The 14,910-nt window shown below is 51.0% G+C and overlaps 1 protein-coding gene across 1 annotated transcript in view; it reads right to left on the reverse strand.

The window, feature by feature from the left end:
* Positions 1–14,910, reverse strand: part of LOC106581983 (cytoplasmic protein NCK2-like) — a 49,511-nt gene that overhangs the window by 4,733 nt on the left and 29,868 nt on the right. The window contains exons 2-3 of the mRNA XM_014164596.3: positions 12,955–13,199; positions 269–1,101 (exon numbers count right to left, since the gene is read on the reverse strand). Coding sequence (XP_014020071.1) covers positions 269–1,101; positions 12,955–13,183 — 1,062 coding nt within the window. The 5' untranslated portion in view covers positions 13,184–13,199. The remainder of the gene's footprint in view (positions 1–268; positions 1,102–12,954; positions 13,200–14,910) is intronic.

Raw genomic sequence — 14,910 nt, forward strand, 5'->3', positions numbered from 1 at the left:
CCAATTTGTCTCCAACAAACATGCTTTACTTTACTACCGCTACTCACTATCCACCAGCAGGGGGCACCATGGCTTAATTTATAAACCACAGGCAATATTTCTGCTGTTCATGTGTGCAGATCTCTCCTATTCTTCAACATATTATTATATTCTTCCCTCCATTCTGCTCCCTTAACACTCCTTTCCTCCCACTGTCCTCAATCTCTTCCTCTCCCCCTCCACTCCAACTATCCTCAATCAGCCCTTCATCCTCTCTTCCCCCACTCACCGATGACTCGCTGTCCCGTATGAGGAAGTCCCCCTCCTTCCCCCTCTCGTTGAGGACCAGCTCTGCCTGGTGTCTGGTCACCCCTCCGTAGTACCAGTCCCTGCCTGCAAACTTGCCCACGATCGCCGGCCCCACGTAGCGGATCTGTGAGGAGCCAGGGGGTGACTGTGGCAGGGCGGGGAGCCCGGGAGGCCCGTCAGCGTCATTCAGCACCAGCACGTAGTTCTTAGGCACTAGGCCCACCAGGCCTTGGGCGTTCCTGCAGCGCCACCACTCTGGGTCATTCTCTGGTTTCTCCACAACCTCCATCACCTCTCCCTTCTCAAAGTTCAGCTCTTCCTCCGTCACTGAGTTGAACGGGTAAATAGTCTGGACCAGATGGAGCGCACCACTTCCTTCTCCATCCCGGCCGCCACCACCTCCCGCCCGCCCGTTGGTCATCGTGGCCCCCCTGCCCTGCCCTGGATAACCTGGGGAGTCCCTTCCTCCTCCACCCCCCTCACCCTCTCTCTCTGCGGGGTCCTCCAGGACGTAGTTGGAGGGGAACCAGCCCACGCGACCTCCCTGGCTGCCCCGCCACCAGCCGTCACTGCACTTCTCCATCACCGTGACCCGGGACCCCTTGGCTAGGGTCAGCTCATCCTCGCGCTCCGCCATGTACGAGAACTTGACAACGGCCAGGATGGTGAGGTCGTAGATGCGTTCGGCACCGCCTCCACCTCCTCCTCCTCCTCCTCCTCCTCCCCCACTCCCATTGGAAGGGTACTCTGCATCCGTGCTGGGTGTGGGAGAGGCATCACGGGCACTCTGCTTCCTTCTGCCCTTACCCAGTCCTGAGAGAGAGGAGAGAGGAGAGAGGAGAGGAGAGAGAGGAGAGAGAGATGGGGAGAAAGGAAGAGAATCACTACATCAGAAAGTTAAGCTAACATGACCTGACATTTTATTTCATTTCAGACAGCCAGTGGAAGACAACAGTCTGTTGTTGACAGTGGATTGAATCAAAAGCATTTCAGGTTTCGTCTCGCAGGTGGCAGGAACTGGTACTACGACACTTGTATAGCCAGACACTAAACATACATCTTTCACATCTACATGTTTGTAATTTAGCAGACACTCATATCCAGAGCTGCTGACAGGAGCAAGTCGGGTTAAGTGCCTTGCTCAAGGGCACAGACAGATTTTTCACCTTGTCGGCTCGGGGATTCCTTTCAGTTACTGGCCCAATGCTCTGCCACCCCTGCCGCATATCTACAACCCAAGACACTTGAGTCCTTTGATAAGTCATTAATCCAGTGGTACCGAGAAAGCTTTGAGTCAATGAGGCAGCAGGAGACGAAGTGGATTTGTGTGTGTGGGCAGGGCAGGCTCCAGTGGGAGACCAGGCAGGCTGCACTCTAGGCCCAGTGGAGATGTCAACACTTAAAATAGAAGATAGAGGACCTCATCCTCAGAGATCTGAGAGGGCAAGCACACACATACTATAGTTGAATCACATAGATACAGTACAAGATCAGACACTACATACACAGAAATTCTCTCTACCCACATACAGTAAATGCACCCAAGTGACAGACACATACACACTCCCTCGGTCACAACTGTTAGTGTGTTCGTCACAACTCACAGCTCCTCATTAAACCAGGTGTTCAGCACCACTCAGCTACCTGCGTCTCCACTAATCAAAAGGCTGAAACTAGTGCGTGCGGGCTAGGGAGGAAAGTGGAGCAGACAGGGTGTCTGGTGCGTGGCTCTGCTGTGGTACTGACTGACAAGGCAGGCAGGGGATCAAAGGTTCCTCTCCTCCTACCTGTCTCCTTGCCTCTTTCTGCACAACAAAGACAGCAGGCAGCAACAACAAAGCGCTCGTCTCCTCCATGCTGCTTGTTTACCCGTCGTAACCCGCGTGGGAGCGCTAGCCGGGGCCAACTAAGAGTTGTTCTGATGCGTTCAGCTGCCGAACCCAGGGAGACAGATGACTGGCATACAGATGTCTCATGGCTCAGGTGGTTGAATGGTGGTTGCTTGGAACATAACATCAGACAGATCTACATCCGGGCAGCTCTTACTGTACAAACCAATTACATCTGACTAATACAAATGGAACCAAACATACTGCAGAACTAAAGTAAGCACAATTACATCCCACTGCACACAAATATTCCCAATGCTGGCATTTGTTTAGTCACAACACAGGGAAAAGTGACAAGTGTGTGTGTGTGTGTGTTGCAGTGTAGACAGAGCTAGGTCACATCTGTTTAGATGACTGTGTGAATTAACTCAGGAAGTTATTGGGTTCACACAGAGTGGCACTAAACTTTCCTGCTGTTTTGTTGTGTGAGAGAGGAGCAGGTGAGGAGATAGGAGCAGGAGAGGAGATGGGAGCAGGAGAGGAGATGGGAGCAGGAGAGGAGATGGGAGCAGGTGAGGAGATGGGAGCAGGAGAGGAGATGGGAGCAGGTGAGGAGATGGGAGCAGGTGAGGAGATGGGAGCAGGAGAGGAGATGGGAGCAGGAGAGGAGATGGGAGCAGGAGAGGAGATGGGAGCAGGTGAGGAGATGGGAGCAGGAGAGGAGATGGGAGCAGGTGAGGAGATGGGAGCAGGTGAGGAGATGGGAGCAGGTGAGGAGATGGGAGCAGGAGAGGAGATGGGAGCAGGAGAGGAGTCCCTTGGCAGCTGTTAATAAAACACAGAAGACCAGACATCACAGGGCAGAGCTGACAGAAAGAGAGAATGAAAAAGACAGACAAAGGGATGGGCAAATGCAAACAAGACAGAAATATTGAACAGACCATAATGTTTAATAGAATAGTCAAGGTCCATGTAAAACAAGGGTTATGTAAGAGGCGTGTTTTTCAGAGCGCCTGAGAAGTGACGACAGTGAAGGAGACATAAGACACCACAAACATACATCACACATGGAGTATACAAAACACCTTCCTAATATTGAGTTGCTCTCACTTTTAGCCTCAGAGCAGCCTCAATTCGTCGGGGCATGGACTCTACAAGGTGTCGAATGTGTTCCATAGGGATGCTGGCCCATGTTGACTCCAATGCTTCCCACAGTTGTCAAGTTGGCTGGATGTTCTTTGGGTGGTGTACCATTCTTGATACAGACACTTAAGAATGAAAAACCCATCTTCGTGTGTGTGTGTGTGTGTGTGTGTGTGTGTGTGTGTGTGTGTGTGTGTGTGTGTGTGTGTGTGTGTGTGTGTGTGTGTGTGTGTGTGTGTGTGTGTGTATAAAGTGCATTCGGAAAGTATTCAGACCCCTTGACTTTTTCCACATTTAGTTACGTTACAGCCTTATTCTAAAATTGATTAAATGGTTTTTTCCCCTCATCAATCTACACACAATTCCCCATAATGACAATGTTTTGCAAATGTATAAAAAAAAACATTTACATAAGTATTCAGACCCTTTACTCAGTACTTTGTTGAAGCACCTTTGGCAGTGCTTACAGCCTCGAGTCTTCTTGGGTATGATGCTACAGGCTTGGCACACCTGTATTTGGGGAGTTTCTCCCGTTCTTCTCTGCAGATCCTCTCAAGCTCGGTCAGGTTGGATGAGGAGTGTCGCAGCACAGCTATTTTCAGGTCTCTCCAGAGATGTTCGATCGGGTTCAAGTCCGGGCTCTGGCTGGGCCACTCAAGGACATTCAGAGGCTGTGTGGTTAGGGTTGTTGTCCTGTTGGAAGGTGAACCTTCGACCCAGTTGGAGGTCCCGAGCACCCTGGAGCAGGTTTTCATCAATGATCTCTCTGTACTTTGCTCCGTTCATCTTTTCCTCGATCCTGACTAGTCTCCCAGTCCCTGCCCACAGCATGCTGCCACCACCACCACCACGCTTCACCGTAGGGATGGTGCCAGGTTTCCTCCAGATGTGACGCTTGGCATTTAGGTCAAATAGTTTAATCTTGTTTTCGTCAGAACAGAGAATCTTGTTTCTCATGGTCAGAGTCCTTTACGTGCCTTTTGGCAAACTCCAAGCGGGCTGTCATGTGCCTTTTACTGAGGAGTGGCTTCAGTCTGGCCACTCTATCATAAAGGCCTGATTGGTGGAGTGCTGCAGAGATGGCTGGCCTTTGAAAGGTTCTCCCATCTCCACAGAGGAACTGGAGCTCTGTCAGAGTGACCAAGGCCCTGCTCAGTTTTGGCCAGGCGGCCAAACTTCTTCCATTTAAGAATGATGGAGGCCACTGTGTTCTTGGGGACCTTCACTGCTGCAGAAATGTTTTGGTACCTTTCCCAGATCTGTGCCTCGATACAATCCTGTTTCGGAGCTCTACGGACAATTCCTTCGACCTCATGGCTTGATTGTTTTCTCTGACATGCACTGTCAACTGTGGGACCTTATATAGACAGGTGTGTACCTTTCCAAATCATGTCCAATCAGTTGAATTTACCACAGGTGGACTCCATGGATATAGGATACACCTGAGCTCAATTTCGAGTCTCATAGCAAAGGATCTGTTATTTCTTTTTGTTTTGCAAAAGAAAGCTGTTTTCATTTTGTCATTATTGGGTATTGTGTGTAGATTGAGGAAATGTATTTATACATTTTGAATAATGCTGTAACGTAACCAAATGTGGAAAAAGGGAAGGGGTCGGAATACTTTCCAAATGCACTGTGTGTGTGTGTGTGTGTGTGTGTGTGTGTGTGTGTGTGTGTGTGTGTGTGTGTGTGTGTGTGTGTGTGTGTGTGTGTGTGTGTGTGTGTGTGTGTGTGTGTGTGTGTGTGTGTGTGTGTGTTGCCCCACTTGATGTGAGCCAACTTGAATGCTCTCCTCCGGGGCCTACTTCAAGCCATCCCGTGGAGAGACTCTGCTGTCGACTGTTACAGGGTAGAGAGCAGAGATATGCAGGGAACAGCAGACATAAAACTCCCCTGAGACTCATGCAGCCCAGCTGAATCGCACACACGCACGCACGCACACACAAACTTTCTTTTGCTCTCCCTCATTTCCACTTCAAGGCTCTGGCCTGCTGGTTGGCAGGGGAACAGTCTCCATTCACTCCTCCCACACTCCCTCTCTCTCTCCTTCCATCCCTCCAATCTTTCACCGCCCTGGACACAGAGACCTCCTTCAGCACTGGAGCCTGACCCAGGAGACTCCTACCTCAGCATGTCTTTATAAGAACCCAGAGGGACATCAGAGGTCGGCATACCAATACCCAGCACCACCTGACGGAGTCACAGGGAGCGGTACCATGAAACCCAGGGCAGTCAGGAGTTAATATAGTAAATACCCAGCACCACCTGATGGAGTCACAGGGAGCGGTACCATGAAACCCAGGGCAGTCAGGAGTTAATATAGTAAATACACAGGACCACCTGATGGAGTCACAGGGAGCGGTACCATGAAACCCAGGGCAGTCAGGAGTTAATATAGTAAATACACAGGACCACCTGATGGAGTCACAGGGAGCGGTACCATGAAACCCAGGGCAGTCAGGAGTTAATATAGTAAATACCCAGCACCACCTGACGGAGTCACAGGGAGCGGTACCATGAAACCCAGGGCAGTCAGGAGTTAATATAGTAAATACCCAGCACCACCTGATGGAGTCACAGGGAGCGGTACCATGAAACCCAGGGCAGTCAGGAGTTAATATAGTAAATACACAGGACCACCTGATGGAGTCACAGGGAGCGGTACCATGAAACCCAGGGCAGTCAGGAGTTAATATAGTAAATACACAGGACCACCTGATGGAGTCACAGGGAGCGGTACCATGAAACCCAGGGGAGTCAGGAGTTAATATAGTAAATACCCAGCACCACCTGACGGAGTCACAGGGAGCGGTACCATGAAACCCAGGGGAGTCAGGAGTTAATATAGTAAATACCCAGCACCACCTGACGGAGTCACAGGGAGCGGTACCATGAAACCCAGGGGAGTCAGGAGTTAATATAGTAAATACACAGGACCACCTGATGGAGTCACAGGGAGCGGTACCATGAAACCCAGGGCAGTCAGGAGTTAATATAGTAAATACACGCACCACCTGATGGAGTCACAGGGAGCGGTACCATGAAACCCAGGGCAGTCAGGAGTTAATATAGTAAATACCCAGCACCACCTGACGGAGTCACAGGGAGCGGTACCATGAAACCCAGGGGAGTCAGGAGTTAATATAGTAAATACCCAGCACCACCTGATGGAGTCACAGGGAGCGGTACCATGAAACCCAGGGGAGTCAGGAGTTAATATAGTAAATACCCAGCACCACCTGACGGAGTCACAGGGAGCGGTACCATGAAACCCAGGGCAGTCAGGAGTTAATATAGTAAATACACAGGACCACCTGACGGAGTCATAGGGAGCGGTACCATGAAACCCAGGGCAGTCAGGAGTTAATATAGTAAATACCCAGCACCACCTGATGGAGTCACAGGGAGCGGTACCATGAAACCCAGGGCAGTCAGGAGTTAATATAGTAAATACCCAGCACCACCTGATGGAGTCACAGGGAGCGGTACCATGAAACCCAGGGCAGTCAGGAGTTAATATAGTAAATACACAGCACCACCTGATGGAGTCACAGGGAGCGGTACCATGAAACCCAGGGCAGTCAGGAGTTAATATAGTAAATACACAGGACCACCTGATGGAGTCACAGGGAGCGGTACCATGAAACCCAGGGCAGTCAGGAGTTAATATAGTAAATACACAGGACCACCTGACGGAGTCACAGGGAGCGGTACCATGAAACCCAGGGGAGTCAGGAGTTAATATAGTAAATACACAGGACCACCTGACGGAGTCACAGGGAGCGGTACCATGAAACCCAGGGCAGTCAGGAGTTAATATAGTAAATACACAGGACCACCTGATGGAGTCACAGGGAGCGGTACCATGAAACCCAGGGCAGTCAGGAGTTAATATAGTAAATACCCAGCACCACCTGACGGAGTCACAGGGAGCGGTACCATGAAACCCAGGGCAGTCAGGAGTTAATATAGTAAATACACAGGACCACCTGATGGAGTCACAGGGAGCGGTACCATGAAACCCAGGGCAGTCAGGAGTTAATATAGTAAATACCCAGCACCACCTGATGGAGTCACAGGGAGCGGTACCATGAAACCCAGGGCAGTCAGGAGTTAATATAGTAAATACCCAGCACCACCTGATGGAGTCACAGGGAGCGGTACCATGAAACCCAGGGCAGTCAGGAGTTAATATAGTAAATACCCAGCACCACCTGACGGAGTCACAGGGAGCGGTACCATGAAACCCAGGGCAGTCAGGAGTTAATATAGTAAATACCCAGCACCACCTGATGGAGTCACAGGGAGCGGTACCATGAAACCCAGGGCAGTCAGGAGTTAATATAGTAAATACACAGGACCACCTGATGGAGTCACAGGGAGCGGTACCATGAAACCCAGGGCAGTCAGGAGTTAATATAGTAAATACACAGGACCACCTGACGGAGTCACAGGGAGCGGTACCATGAAACCCAGGGCAGTCAGGAGTTAATATAGTAAATACCCAGCACCACCTGATGGAGTCACAGGGAGCGGTACCATGAAACCCAGGGGAGTCAGGAGTTAATATAGTAAATACCCAGCACCACCTGATGGAGTCACAGGGAGCGGTACCATGAAACCCAGGGGAGTCAGGAGTTAATATAGTAAATACACAGGACCACCTGATGGAGTCACAGGGAGCGGTACCATGAAACCCAGGGCAGTCAGGAGTTAATATAGTAAATACCCAGCACCACCTGACGGAGTCACAGGGAGCGGTACCATGAAACCCAGGGCAGTCAGGAGTTAATATAGTAAATACACAGGACCACCTGACGGAGTCACAGGGAGCGGTACCATGAAACCCAGGGCAGTCAGGAGTTAATATAGTAAATACACAGCACCACCTGATGGAGTCACAGGGAGCGGTACCATGAAACCCAGGGCAGTCAGGAGTTAATATAGTAAATACACAGGACCACCTGACGGAGTCACAGGGAGCGGTACCATGAAACCCAGGGCAGTCAGGAGTTAATATAGTAAATACCCAGCACCACCTGACGGAGTCACAGGGAGCGGTACCATGAAACCCAGGGGAGTCAGGAGTTAATATAGTAAATACCCAGCACCACCTGATGGAGTCACAGGGAGCGGTACCATGAAACCCAGGGCAGTCAGGAGTTAATATAGTAAATACACAGGTGTTTTGAGAGGTAGTGGATGAGGTAAGTTAGCACTTGGAGAAACACTATACATCCAACCCATAAATCATCATCATTCTAGTTTGCATGCCACTACAAATGAGAAGCTATTAACAGTTAACAAGCACAAAGTTCATATATTTTCCATTTCCTTCACTGTAAGGTTACCGCCTGTCATAACATTATGTTAGCAGGGTGCTATTAACACAAAGCGCCACTGTAGCTCAGCACTCAGTCTATAAAACAGTCCATAAACATCCAGCTGTTTATGTCTTCACAAACATTATGGGCAGGCAGCGTTGGCACGGTGACAGTGTGTACTATGAACCCTGTAAAGCTGTCAGATGGACTGAAGCCAAGGGAGCCATTTTGATTCAGTCTGGAGATCATTGGTTTCCCTGTATTGGCCTGCAGTAGGTGTCACTGGATGAGTGAGCACAGCCATTTTGGATCACTGAGGAGGTGGTTACCCTGTATTGCCCTGCAGAGTCTGTCAACGGCACAGCCATTTTGAGTCAGTGCTGCTGGGCTTCTATTCCATTCAAGAAGAGTTCCCCCCCCCCCCCCCCCCCACACACACACACACACACACACACACACACACACACACACACACACACACACACACACACACACACACACACACACACACACCACACACACACACACACACACACACACACACACACCTGATTCAAAATAAGACATTAGAAGTTACTGCCAAGCCAGAATCTTAACTATCCGAGTACAGATTCATGATCAAATACAACATATTGAAATGCTAGGGGTTGGATAGGAACCTGGGCATAATGTATAACTCAATAACAGATGGGGATGGTTCGTTGTTCCATGGTTTCGCCACAGGCTGTAACACCATTAGGCTGGTGAGTGGAGCACTGTTCAATGCTCTAATGGATGGGTGGGGAACAGCATGGCTGTGTTAGGGGACCACACTACAACCCTGGTTAGGTTCACTGGCCTGCACACAGGACTTTAATGACTCATCCTTTAATGGAATATACAGACACACTTCCCTTTAATTATGGATACACTCATAGTGGTGTCAGAATGACAGAGTGTACAGGGGATAACAGAGTAAGACTAGAATGTTTGTTGAGTGATGGCTCAGGGCCTCTAGGACAGGGATGGGTAACTGGCCCTCGGATAAAACACATTTGTTTGGAGGTGGGGTTAGGGGAGAACTCAGTCGGGGTCTCAACTTCCTGTTGCGAGTTGAATAGTGGAATACTAAAGGTGCAATTTCTATATGTGGTTGTGTATCAGCAGTTGTCTTGTTATGTCAGTCACTGTCAGTCTGTTAGCCCATGTCAGCTACATTTTATTTTAGATTGCCAAGTTTGTTTAGCGGCCAGTTATCTAAACTTGTTATCAGGGTCGAATTACCACCCGGGATGGCCCCATTGATTTTGTTAGTCTCACTCATATCATATGAAAAACTGCAAACATTTCTCTCCAACCTATGGCAAAATGTATACAATTGCATGAAATGTGTTAAATCTTGCTAAATCTTCTCTCCGACCCATGGCAAAATGTGTAGAATTGTAGCAAATATTCTTTAAAACTGCAACGTTGTCTCTACACCCCATGGCAAAATGTGTAGAATTGTAGCAAATATTCTTTAAAACTGCAACGTTGTCTCTACACCCCATGGCAAAATGTGTAGAATTGCATGAAATTAACTCTAAAACAAACAAAACATCTCTGCTGTCAAGAGAAAGGCCACTAAAATATTTTGCTCGTAATGTGTGTGTGTGTGTGGGTTGATGTGGGTACGCTGACCCGCAAGCAAATGCGGCCCCTCATGATTCAAAAGTTCAAAGTTGCCCATCCCTGCTCTAGGATTATGTGAAATGTTCTTTTTGATAGAGATTAAAGATGGCACAACCACAAACATACAATGTGCTGCTGGTGAACGAAAGTGACAGGCTGTGCAGTGTTGGCTCACACAGTCTCATGGAGCTCCTTTTGGGGGCAGAGGTCAACGGAGCAGAGAGGAATCCCTCTGTCAGTAACAGACTCTACCCATCCCCTCGCATAGCCTCCACTCCCCTCCCTCTGCCCCGCTCTCCCCTCCCCTCACTCTGCCCCGCTCTCCCCTCCCCTCACTCTGCCCCGCTCTCCCCTCCCCTCACTCTGCCCCGCTCTCCCCTCCCCTCACTCTGCCCCGCTCTCCCCTCCCCTCACTCTGCCCCGCTCTCCCCTCCCCTCACTCTGCCCCGCTCTCCCCTCCCCTCACTCTGCCCCGCTCTCCCCTCCCCTCACTCTGCCCCGCTCTCCCCTCCCCTCACTCTGCCCCGCTCTCCCCTCCCCTCACTCTGCCCCGCTCTCCCCTCCCCTCACTCTGCCCCGCTCTCCCCTCCCCTCACTCTGCCCTGCTCTCCCCTCCCCTCACTCTGCCCCGCTCTCCCCTCCACTCACTCTGCCCTGCTCTCCCCTCCCCTCACTCTGCCCCGCTCTCCCCTCCCCTCACTCTGCCCTGCTCTCCCCTCACAGACTCTCTCTGTATGTTTGTCTCTGTCTCTCTCTTTGTAAACTTCACACTCTCTCTCTCTCTCAGCAGAAGATATTAAAACCCAGCGGTTTACAAACTCCCGTAATGTCTGTTGACAGTTTGCAAACAAGAATGAATTGAATTAGTCACAACTGACAGGAAGAATAAGGCATGTGTGCTCAGCTTCATATGTTTCTCTCTTTGGAGCAGACAACAAATATTGACTGATTCCTGAAACTTGCAGTTCAGAAAATGTATGTATAAGAAAGTATAAAAACAGTTACTGAAAAATAAGATCAGTGAAATAAGGAGACAGAGAGACGGAACATGGAAGAGTTTCTCTCCAGTCTCCACCAGCCATTTGATAACCCTAACACACACACACACACACACACACACACACACACACACACACACACACACACACACACACACACACACACACACACACACACACACACACACACACACACACACACACACACACACACACACACACACACACACACACACACACACACACACACACACACACACGCGCACACAACCCCAGTACCAGACCCTGTCAGACAGAGACTGAGTGAGGGCAGGATGAGACACACACACACAATTCAGGAGAGATGCAAATAATGAATTCATCCGTTTCTAGCTGGAGTTTAGAGGAGGATGAAAAAATAGAGGCGGAGGGAGTCAAGGGACGCTCCACTCTTCTCTGCTGATAAACTACCAACAACATACTCTATGACCTCTCCATCTCCAGCCCACCCCTACCCCTCTAACCCTGCCCACCCCTACCCCTCTAACCCTGCCCACCGCCTACCCCTCTAACCCTGCCCACCGCCACCCCTCTAACCCAGCCCACCGCCACCCCTCTAACCCTGCCCACCGCCACCCCTCTAACCCTGCCCACCGCCACCCCTCTAACCCTGCCCACTCCCACCCCTCTAACCCTGCCCACCGCCACCCCTCTAACCCAGCCCACCGCCACCCCTCTAACCCTGCCCACCGCCACCCCTCTAACCCTGCCCACTCCCACCCCTCTAACCCTGCCCACCGCTACCCTTCTTACCCGGCCCCACCCCTCTAACCCTGCCCACCGCCACCCCTCTAACCCTGCCCACCGCCACCCCTCTAACCCTGCCCACCGCCACCCCTCTAACCCTGCCCACCGCTACCCTTCTTACCCAGCCCCACCCCTCTAACCCAGCCCACCGCCACCCCTCTAACCCTGCCCACCACCACCCCTCTAACCCTGCCCACTCGCCACCCCTCTAACCCTGCCCACCGCTACCCTTCTTACCCACTCCCACCCCTCTAACCCTGCCCACCCCTCTAACCCTGCCCACCGCCACCCCTCTAACCCTGCCCACCGCTACCCTTCTTACCCAGCTCCCACCCCTCTAACCCTGCCCACTCCCACCCCTCTAACCCTGCCCACCCCCACCCCTCTAACCCTGCCCACCCCTCTAACCCTGCCCACCCCCACCCCTCTAACCCTGCCCACTCCTCTAACCCTGCCCACCCCCACCCCTCTAACCCTGCCCACCGCCACCCTTCTTACCCAGCCCCACCCCTCTAACCCTGCCCACCGCCACCCTTCTTACCCAGCCCCACCCCTCTAACCCTGCCCACCGCCACCCTTCTTACCCAGCCCCACCCCTCTAACCCTGCCCACCGTCACCCTTCTTACCCAGCCCCACCCCTCTTACCCAGCCCCACCCCTCTAACCCTGCCCACCGCCACCCTTCTTACCCAGCCCCACCCCTCTTACCCAGCTCCACCCCTCTTACCCAGCCCCACCCCTCTTACCCAGCTCCACCCCTCTTACCCAGCCCCACCCCTCTTACCCAGCCCCACCCCTCTTACCCAGCCCCACACCTCTTACCCAGCCCCACCCCTCTTACCCAGCCCCACCCCTCTTACCCAGCCCCACCCCTCTTACCCAGCCCCACCCCTCTTACCCAGCCCCACCCCTCTTACCCAGCCCCACCCCTCTTACCCAGTGTGTCTTTGAGGTTCTTGACCAGCGAGGCCTTCTTCACCAGGCTGTTCTTGCGCTCCACGTAGTTGGAGGGGACGTAGCCGGTCTGGGTGGAGGCGTTCCTCACCCTCCACCACGTCTTGCTGTCGTCCAGCAGGGTGAGCCGCTCATTCTTCCTGATGTCAAGTTCCTGGTCCTGCTGGGCCGTGTAGTCCCACTTGGCTACAACTGTCACCTCCTCCATCATTTTTCATGGAGTCCCCCTGGCGGGGCGGGGTGGAAAGGAGAGGGAGAGATGGTAAGTTACACATAGACCCCAAATTAGACGAGAGACAGAAAGACAGAGGGTTGTCTAACCTATTATCACAGGAATGTCTGATGAACTGATCTTAATGCTAGAAGTAAATCAACGATGAGACAATTGTGGTAATGGGGGAAATGTTAAGTGTGTGAGAGATTGAAAAAGAAAGCAGAAAAGCAGGCGAATGCATAGAATCGGACTAATGTAATCCTCTCTCCATTTCACACGGCAGAATTATGACGTCAGACAAGATAATCCCTACTACGCCACCCAACTATTACATTACAGCTATCAAATTACACCGCAGGTATGAGGGCACTGTGTCTGTGTGTGTGTGTGTGTGTGTGTGTGTGTGTGTGTGTGTGTGTGTGTGTGTGTGTGTGTGTGTGTGTGTGTGTGTGTGTGTGTGTGTGTGTGTGTGTGTGTGTTTGAGAGACAGGGATTAAGCATGCTCTATTTCACAGTGCAGGAGGGGAGTCAGGTGAACACACAGCTTTACAGCACCACCTTAGCTACTCTGTGTTAGCACGAGAATGTAAATGAAAGTGTGCGTGCATGTATGCGCGCATCCGTACATGTACGTACAGTGCATTCGTAAAGTATTCAGACCCGTTCACCTTTTCCACATTTTTATGTTACAGCCTTGTTCTAAAATGGATGAAATTGTTTTTTTCTCCTCAATCTACACACAATACCCCATAATGACGAAGCAAGAACAGGTTTTTAGAAAGGTTTGCTAATATATTACAAATAAAAACTGAAATATCACATTTACATAAGTATGCAGACCCTTCAGCACCTTTGGCAGCGATTACAGCCATGAGTCTTCTTGGGTATGATGCTACAAGCTTCGCACACCTGTAATTGGGGAGTTTCTCCCATTCTTCTCTGCAGATCCTCTCAAGCTCTGTCGTGTTGCATTGGCAGCGTCGCTGCACAGTGGTTTTCAGGTCTCTCCAGAGATGTTTGATCGGGTTCAAGTCCGGGCTCTGGCTGGGCCACTAAAGGACATTCAGAGACTTGTCCCGAAGCCACTGGTGTGTTGTCTTGGCTGTGTGCTTAGGGTTGTTGTCCTGTTGGAAGGTGAACCTTCACCCCAGTCTGAGGTCCTAAGCGCTCTGGAGCAGGTTACATCAAGGATCTTTCTGTACTTTGCTCGTTCATCTTTCCCTCGATCCTGACTAGTCTCCCAGCACCTGCTGCTAAAAAACCTCCCCACAGCATGATGCTGCCACTACCATACTTCTCCATACGTGACGCTTGGAAATCAGGCCAAAGTGTTCAATCTTGGTTTCATCAGACCAGAGAATCGTGTTTCTCATGGTATAAGAGTCCTTTAGGTGCCTTTTGGCGAACTCCAAGTGGCAGTCATGTGCCTTTTACTGAGGAGTGGCTCCCGTCTGGCCACTCTACCATAAAGGCCTGATTGGTGGAGTGCTGCAGAGATGGTTTTCCTTCTGGAAGGTTCTCCCATCTCCACAGAGGAACTCTCGAACTCTGTTAGAGTGACCATCAGGTTCTTGGTCACCTCTCTGACCAAGGCTCTTCTCCCCTGATTGCTCAGTTTGGCCGGGCAGCCAGCTCTAGGAAGAGTCTTGGTGGTCCAAACTTCTTCCATTTAAGAATGATGGAGGACACGGGGGACCAGTACGGAAATTTTGTTATGAAATGTA

The sequence above is a fragment of the Salmo salar genome, chromosome 21, assembly GCF_965601325.2.
Source record: "Salmo salar chromosome 21, fSalSal1, whole genome shotgun sequence".
Lineage (NCBI taxonomy): Eukaryota > Metazoa > Chordata > Actinopteri > Salmoniformes > Salmonidae > Salmo > Salmo salar.